The sequence below is a fragment of the Myotis nattereri genome, assembly GCF_964212035.1.
Source record: "Myotis nattereri genome assembly, chromosome: 11".
NCBI classification, from domain to species: domain Eukaryota; kingdom Metazoa; phylum Chordata; class Mammalia; order Chiroptera; family Vespertilionidae; genus Myotis; species Myotis nattereri.
The window spans coordinates 45223692-45232735 of NC_138086.1; the positions used below are offsets into that span (position 1 = coordinate 45223692).

Genomic DNA, 9044 nt, shown 5'->3' on the forward strand with positions numbered 1-9044 from the left:
TCATTATATAATAATAAAAACAATTTATACAACCTACAATTATTGGCCTATATGGTAAAGTGATTTTAAAATAAAGCACCTTTTATTACATTTCTTTCCACAAGATAAGATACCTCTTGGAACGTGTAAAGAAAGACTTGTAACTTCTGGATTTTGAAATTGAGGGTTTAAAAATATTATGAAGCTGAAATAAAGGGGATACATATTTTTAAATCTCTGATCATACAATACATTTATACGTGTATACATATGTGTGTAAAAATCTCAGCTTTATGATTCTCTTCTTACATAGAGAACAAAAACTAAGTACACACTTTGCCATGTCACCAACAACACTTTTTGGTGTATTTAGCCAGTGAGTCTGTCATCTCTTTGGGGCCTGCCTGTCTGCACTACTCAGAAAAACTGCTCTCTCCTCACAGAGTAAGCACTACTACAATCCACTCCTTCATCCACAAGTGACTTACTCAGGTCCTGGGAATACAGCAGTGCAAGAGCTCTTGTGGTGTAACCCAGTTAAGTGTTTTACAAAAGCAATAGAACCATGTATACAACTCCAGAGTATTAGATTAGCTGTGTGTTTCTGTCAAGTTTCTCCTATCTATTGCACACATGAGTTTGCAACACAACCCTTCTAAAAGTAGTATCTTCCCCAAAATTAACATATCTCGAAATGTATATGAAACATTTTTAGGAAGTGGGGTTAGAGGAGGAAACATTTTTTGATAGTGTGATGCTATTCAATCACTATACAGCTACTTTCAATGTCACAACCATTTTCACCAGGTATTAGTATTACCACAAGAATTTACATCCAAGAAACTTAGCTTTTCACTTTTAGGTGAGACTTTTGTATAGGAATGTTGCAATAAGCTTAATGGCAACTATATTTAAATGTTATCCTGTAAAAAATTATACTGAAGAAGAAAACACACAAAACTAGAAACAAAAATGTCAGAAAGTTGGCGATTTTCTTTAAAAATGTGTTTCTTTAAAAATGTGCTATCACTTTAAAATGTGTTTAATTTAGGGATCTTTTTTTGAACATTCCAAATCCAAATTCAAGTGGAAGAAGGGATAAAAAAAATTGCTTAACTTCCTCAGTACTCTGCTGTCTTCTCTTAAGCAATCTGTTTCTTTGAAAAATACTATTTAAAATTGTTCCTATTATCTTTCCAGGGCTCCCCGCCCCAAATCTTGGAACTAGAGGTGTAAAACATAGGAAATACACACGACACCAATGGTACAGGTTAGGTGAGGCCTCAATTATTTCTAGGCAAAATTGTGAACTGGGATAATGTGTTTGGAATTCCTAATGTTCCTTTTCTGTAAGAGGCTCTCTTTATAATCCTCCTCCCTTTGGGTTTTCATTGTCCTAGGCTTTCCCCCTTCTCACTCATCTACACTAACACTACAGTATTGATGTCTGGTGGTTAACATGCGTTTTACCTTATCATAAACACACACACACACACACACACACACACACACACACACAGAGGCAATGGCCCAATGTGACTTGTGCACTACCCATATCAAGGCCTATTTCCTGCTTAGCTCAGAGGCAGCCTCAGAAATTTCCACCTTACTAGCTGATAAGAGTTGGCATAAGTCCTCATCCTTAGTTTCTGTTATTAGCCTGGGCCTTAAGCCAAAGACCCATCCTGGTGACATCTGAACATTATAGAACCAGTGAATGAAGTGTTTGGGGATCCTGGGACTAGGGACTCTCCTATGAAATAGCCCACCCATTTCATCTGACCTGTATTTTTTTAAAACTGTCATGAACTATTTTTGCAAGGTTGCTATAAAGAACATTAACTTTATATTTTTAAAAAATATTTAAACATTCACTAAATACAAAATTAACCATATATATTACTAAGCCAGTAATGCCATATAGAATTCTTACACTTCAGCTTTTCTTCAAAAGTCCCTCGAAGAAAGACTGATAATCCTTTAACCCACTCATTTACATTTATGCAGTTATCACTGTCTTTGTCAAATGCAAAAAATACTGAAAAAAAGCACATATAAGTGTATTATTATTCACAGCTATTTTATAATTCAAGAATATGTATGTATAGATTTTTAAAAATCTCCTCCCAAACTGAGGGGAGAAAAGGGTTTTGGTACAATCATTCTTGAAAAAGTCAAAATTACTGAAAATGTTTTCCCCAGATTTCTATAGGAAGAAAAGTCATTCTCCTCCGTGATCAATGATGATCTTGTTTTGTACTGTTACTATGTATGATGATGGAGCCAATCAAAGTAGTAATTTTTATTCTAAAAAAGTGGCAAAATTCTGTTCTAAAGAGCTTGTACAACGCCTGAAGATAAATTACTAAAATAATACTATTTTTAAATTACCAATGAAATCTTAATATAGAAAGTGAAATATTATTGACTCTTTGTGATGAATTTTAATTATTTTGATTATGGTTATGAGTTCAAGGGTGTACATATATAGATCAAAACTTACCAAATTGAACACTAAAAATCAGTTAGTGAAAATGACTGGCTCATATTAAATAACTTCCTACTTTAAATAAATGACCTTTTTTTTTTTTCAGTATAATGAGTATTTTTCATTTTTATGAGGAAAAAGAAATCATTGAAAAATTTACATGTCTACAGCATATGAATTTATAGACATCATGATTAAAAGTCACATGGTTATCTTTGAAAAATAATACTGCTAGCTTATTTAGCCCGTTACTAGTTATCTCTCAAAGTGGTACAGTTATAAGACATCTTGAGCAAATTTATATTAAAAACCATCCTGACAATAAAATCAACTACTGATTTGTATTGGCAGCACTACCAGAATTGTCTTTCTAGTTTGGCATTAAAAAAGTCAGTCTTTGCCGAAACCGGTTTGGCTCAGTGGATAGAGCGTCGGCCTGTTGACTGAAAGGTCCCAGGTTCGATTCCGGTCAAGGGCATGTACCTGGGTTGCGGGCACATCCCCAGTAGGAGATGTGCATGAGGCAGCTGATCGATGTTTCTCTCTCATCGATGTTTCTAACTCTCTCTCTCTCTCCCTTCCTCTCTGTAAAAAATCAATAAAAAGTATATTTAAAAAAAATAAATAAATAAATAAAAATAAAAAAAAATAAAAAATAAAAAAAAAATAAAAAAAATAAAAAAAAATAAAAAATAAAAAAAAATAAAAAAAAAATAAAAAAAAAATAAAAAAGTCAGTCTTTGATGAAAATTAAATAGATAATATTTGTCATATATTAATCTACTTATAAAGATGCCATATATATATATGTTTGCCACCTCAGCTTGGTTCATTTCAGTCCCTTATGACTTCTTACCCCTATTCATTAGCTTATCATCAGTCATTCCAAACAAGCCGTGCAGGATCATTCGAAATGTGCTTCGATCTAGTCTAGCGTTATCAAGCCTCACATCAGGTTTTTCCACCAAGCCGTGAAAAAGTATTATGAGGCTCTCGACTTCACTTTTCTTGACTGTAAAATGAAAATATAAATATGACTTAATCATTGAGTTCTCCAATCTAACTTACAATATTTTACTAAAAGCTATTTTTTCCCTTGATGCGAGATGCTATAAAAAGTATGATATGGACTTGTTACTCAAGAGCTTATACAATTAAGATCGTTCTCACTTGGAAAGAGGAGTTGGGCCACTTTCATGGGAATGAACTTTGAATTGGGCCTTGAAGGATGCATAGTATTTTTATAGGAAGGAATGAGTTGGGGGTGGTAAAGTAGTGGAGAATTCCAGGGAGAGGTAACAATATGAATAAAGGAAAGAGGTAGAATGGAGGTTGAGGTTGAATATGTCTTCCTGGGAGCCAGAAAGTTGGGAAGAAGTGAAAAATAAGATAGAAGGTGGAGGGCCTTTAATGCCTGGTCAGAGGATTAACATTTATTTTACTGAACAGTGTCTCTCATGGTGTCATCTTTGGCCCATCTGTATGAAAATCAACCCCTTCTCCATTGTTTGTTAAACATGCAAATTGCCAGGCCTTGCCCCAGACCTACCTCAGAATTGCTAACAGCAGGCCCAGGAATTAGCTTCAAAACAAGAGTTCAGTTGAAGTGGTTCTCAACCTTCATAATGCCGCGACCCTTTAATACAGTTTCTCATGTTGTGGTGACCCCCAATTTCATTGTTACAAATTGAACATAATTAAAGCATAGTGATTAATCACAAAAACAATATGTAATTATATATGTGTTTTCCGATGGTCTTAGGTGACCCCTGTAAAATGGTCGTGACCCACAGGTTGAGAACCTCTGCAGGGCTAAGTGGTTTAGGAAAAGACAAGTGGCAAGCTGTATTGAAAGGAAAACTGGAAGCACAGAAGCCAGGTTTGGAGTGACGGGGCTAGGGAGATGGAAACGAGGTCAGACAGTGGGGAAGGAGCCTGAGATACTGCCATATAAATACATAAATAAATACATATATACACACACAAAAAACTAGTAGGATTTCATGACTGGCTTTAAACTGAAACTTTTTAATACTTATGTACCTAGATCTCACTCCAGACTTAGTGACCTAAGGAGATTTAAGAAGTGCACAAGTGTAAAAAAAAAAAAAAAAGTGCACAGGTGATTCTAATGCACTATCAGGACTGAAATGAATAAAACTATTGAAAAAAAAGACCGTACCCTTTTATGTAATGATGTTTACTTTGAATTTATATTAGTTCACACAAACACTCCATCCATGCTTTTGTTCCGGCCCTCGGGTCCAGTTTAAGAACCCATTGTGGCCCTCGAGTCAAAAAGTTTGCCCACCCCTGGATTAGACTTAGTGGGTTGGGGATAGTAGACTTAAGTATTTGGTTTCTACTTCCATTTCTGAGATACTAAATAGCTGAGAGATAGACAAGTTATATACCATCTTTATGCCTCAGAGTCCTCACCTATGAAAACTGGGTATTATCTGCCCTAAATGACCTCTGAGAGTCCTTAAGTGTCTAAAAGTCTAATTCTATGAATCAAAGGTTGAGAGAACTGAAAGAAGAGGGAAACCTGGTTACTATTTTTTTCTTGTTCCCTTCCTTGTCTTCCCTCCCTCCTTTCTTTATTATTTCTGGGGAAGGTGGTGAGAAAAAAATTGTTAGATGCTGTCTTTGAAATGACTTCAAGTTACCCAACTGAAATTAATGATAGCACATAGCAAATATGCAGTTTGCCACAGGGCTTCCACTGTGGTCAGAATGACTTGGCTCTTTGGATGATTGACAAATCTAAATAAGCAATTACGAAGGTACCTAATATTATTTTATTAACTGAATTAGATCCTCAGGCTTCCCACTGTAGCTAGTATAAAATGACTTAAAGGTCTTCTGTGAACCAGGCAATGAATACTTCCTGCCTGCCTCAAGGTTGTTACACTTTGGTGGAGATAAAGTGCAGTAAGGTAGTACAAACACTATGATTGAGGGTGGTTGGGGGTAATCCAAAGGAAGGAATAATCAGTTGGGGGAAAGTGGTAAGAAATTAACAAGGGTCCCAAGGAGAAGGTGTCATGAGCTAAGACCTGCCAAAGGAGTAAGCATTTGCCAGAAGAGGATGCTTGAACGCGTGGAGGCCTGTTCTGAGAGCTGCAATGGGGAGCTTACTGAAAAATTGAGGCAAGTTAACAGGATCAGATTTGCACATAAGGAAGATCACTTTGGCAGATTCTTGAAGCTACCTTATGAGTGGTGAATCCAGATGTGACAGGTTGTATTTCCCCAGAGACCACTGGAACAATCTACCCTAACCCACATGCTCTTCTTTCAGTGTGACTTGACACTCCAGCCTTAGAAAGATGGGGTCTGTCCCCCTCACTTGAAACTAAGGGGGGGCTTTTGTGCTGGTTTCCTGTCAACCAATACAGTACATGAGTTATGCGGCGATGTGACTTTTCAAGGTTACATAATAGGGGACAAAAACTTGCTCTGAGGACAAAAACTTGGAAAGACATCTTTTTTGGAATATAAAGAAAAAGGATGCTCAGATGTGGATACTCTCTATGGAGTGCATAGTAATATACCAATATGCTTGCCTGAAAGCAGTCCTGTTCAATTCCGATGGAGAATTACTACCTGAGTGGAAATGTTAGCACCAACACTACTGTGAATTAAATGGATCCCTGAAGAAAGTGAGGAGCTGTTTTCAAATATTGCGAGTCATCCAACAAAGCAATCAAGGATTTTAGACAATCTTCAGTGGGTAACTTTTTCTGAGTTTATTGATGTGGCTCACATTTCATTTTATCTAAAGATCTTATATATGTGAACAAAACAATTGTGATACTTGAGAAATTGTGGATAGTGAGGCTCATGTTGCGATGCCAGAGACTGACCTGTGTTAAGTTTTTTAGCGTAATTTTAGATTTACAAGAGAGGTGCAATGGTAGTATAGAATTCCTATAAGTACTTCACTGTTCCTCCCTGTTGAGATCTTACATGGTACATTTGGCAAAAATAATACAGTAACCTGGCATATTATCAACTAAATTACAGATTTACCAGTTTTCCCAGTCCTTTTTTAAATTCCAAGATCCATTTGGTTGTCATGTCTCCTCCAACTTGTTTTCAGTTTTTCCTTGCTTTTCATGACTGTGAGTTAAGAATGTTTCTTGCCCCGCTGGCGTGGCTCAGTGGCTGAGCATTGACCTATGAACCAGGTCACAGTTCCATTCTGGGTCGGGGGTATGGGCTCAATCCCCTTTGGGGGGGCCTGCAGGAGGCAGCCAATCGATGACTCTCATCATTGATGTGTCTCTCTCCCTCTCTGAAATCAGTGTGTGTATATAAAATCTTCTTAATTTAGCTTTGTCTAATGATTTTTTACGATTCATTTATAGGAAGGAATGAGTTGGGGGTGGTAAAATTAAGTGCTTTGGGGAAGAATACAAGATAAAGTACTATTCTTGTCATCTCACTTCAGGGGCATACATGTACCTTCAATTACTTGCTTAAGTTGGTGGGTGGGTCTCTCCTTATTTAGTTCTGAGTTAAAGATGATGAACATAAACCATTCAGCACAGTGTCTTGCCAACAGAGAGCTCAACAAACCAGCTGTTAGTAATCTGAGTGTAAAGTAGTGATCTGGTTACAGTGAATCAGTGTCAAAAACTTTCGAAAAAGAATAGTAACCCATCCCTTTTTTCAAACAATTATAAATATCTTTGCAGAAGACTGTGGGATATGGGTCTGATCAAAGAATTGCTTTCAATAACCAATTATGGTATTTAACACTCATCACAGACGTTGCTAAACATAATTTCATTAGGATGGGAGAGGAATTATATATTTTTAAGTATAAAAAATTCCTTTTGAATGTCATAAAACTCAGGCTCTGTTAGGAAAGCAGCAAATGACAGAAGACATTAAACACTGGCTCAATCTGCCAGATACGACTTAAGGGACGTATGGACAGCAGGGTTGGAAACGGGCCCTACAAGTGCTTGAGGAGTTTAGATCACTTAAGATGTATCCGGAATAAGAGAAAACAGAATTAAATCCACAAAGAGAGTTTTAGAAAAGTGGTGCCTGTCCTAATGAGAAAAAGTGGAAGTGCTCAATAATGAGGCTGTCCAAGTGGCTGAAATAAAAGTAATTTCCTCAAATTCTAAAAACAGATTTTCAGTATTATCAGAAAGGCTTGTGGTCATACCGTAGAAAAAACTTTCATGAAGATTACTTTTTAAGGTCTGTCAAGGCAAGGAGTTCCCCCCTCCAAATCTGTTAAGACTAGTTTCATAAACACTTGCTATGTTCAAGGCACCATGCTACTGCAACATCCAGTTTCCTGTTACATATCTTTACCAGCTCCCTTAAGCAGAGCAATCATCTGCTTCTATGGATTTTGTGCCAGAGAACTCAGGGAACTGGTCCAAGTAAACCTTTATACTTATCAGTCCTTGGTTGGCAGATAATCTTTTGGCACTTATGATCTCACGTAAATTCTCAAGCTCTTCTTTTCACATACACAAATATATTTCAGGATAGCTGGTTATTTTCAGTGTAAGTGCAGGAATAGTTGTTCACTTGCGGTCTGTTTTTTTTCAAGTGATCAAAACATTATATAGGAAACAGAGGAACTCTAATTTGGAGCTTACAAAGCACTTGTTAATGTCCAGCTAGTATGTCTACTAACGTTTCTTTTTGAATAAAGATGCTCAGGCAGTGCTGGATGTCTGGTCAGTACTCACAGCTCTTGACGGTTTTACTGATGGATTCCACCAGTTTTCCCAAAGCCTTCGGGTCCATGTTGAATGTGGCTTCAACACACGGCAGACTTCTCAGATAGCGTAGCTCCACACCTGGGCCTCCTGGACTGCCACTGGTTCCAGTTCACGATGTCATACCCAACACAGAATGTGATGACGGCAACATTCCAGCAACCAAATACAGAAGGTTCTCAAGTAATTGGAAAAATATGCAACAATGGTTGTTACCTCTCAGTACTCATGCCATGATTTCACTAATGTTATTGTGATCTGAAATATCACAGCAATTCTAAGATCTATCTTTTCTTTGGGTCTAAACACCACTGACAGTGATACTTGCTATTATACTGCCATTTATATTTCCTCAGCACAAATTCTACAGTTGAAAATGTTTCCCTCCTATTTGAACAATTAAACTAAATAAGATTACAAAGACCTTAAACTTTTAAGTTGAAATAAATTCCCAGGCTATAAAAAGCTCCTTCAAAGATTATAACCTCATTTGCAAACTCAAAACCAGTACCTTCTCATGATATCCAAACAGAGGCTTTACTCTGGGAGCTTCTAAAGAAACATTAAACCCCACTTTTACCCCTCTAACTTACATAACTGGTAGGAAAACATGATGCCAAAGGTAGACAAAAACAACTGTCTTAACTCTTGTCTACTGTCAAATCTTAGAGACCAAGCATCTTCTAGTTTGTATCTGATGGTCTTCACTGCAGTAAGAAAAAAAAAAGTACTAAAATAAATTTTAATAAAATAGAAGAACAAATTTTAAAATAAGGCAAATACAACTGGGGGGAAAAAGTTTTCTTAAAATTCTTCTATAGATT

The 9044-nt window shown here is 36.6% G+C and overlaps 1 protein-coding gene across 1 annotated transcript in view; it reads right to left on the reverse strand.

Annotated features, from left to right (window-relative positions):
- The window catches only part of PEX1 (peroxisomal biogenesis factor 1), a 68900-nt gene extending 60518 nt beyond the window's left edge, over positions 1-8382 (reverse strand). Inside the window, exons 1-3 of the mRNA XM_081102345.1 lie at positions 8191-8382; positions 3324-3479; positions 1913-2017 (exon numbers count right to left, since the gene is read on the reverse strand). Of these exons, the coding sequence (XP_080958471.1) occupies positions 1913-2017; positions 3324-3479; positions 8191-8248 (319 nt within the window). The 5' untranslated portion in view covers positions 8249-8382. The remainder of the gene's footprint in view (positions 1-1912; positions 2018-3323; positions 3480-8190) is intronic.
- Positions 8383-9044: the final 662 nt, after the last annotated feature.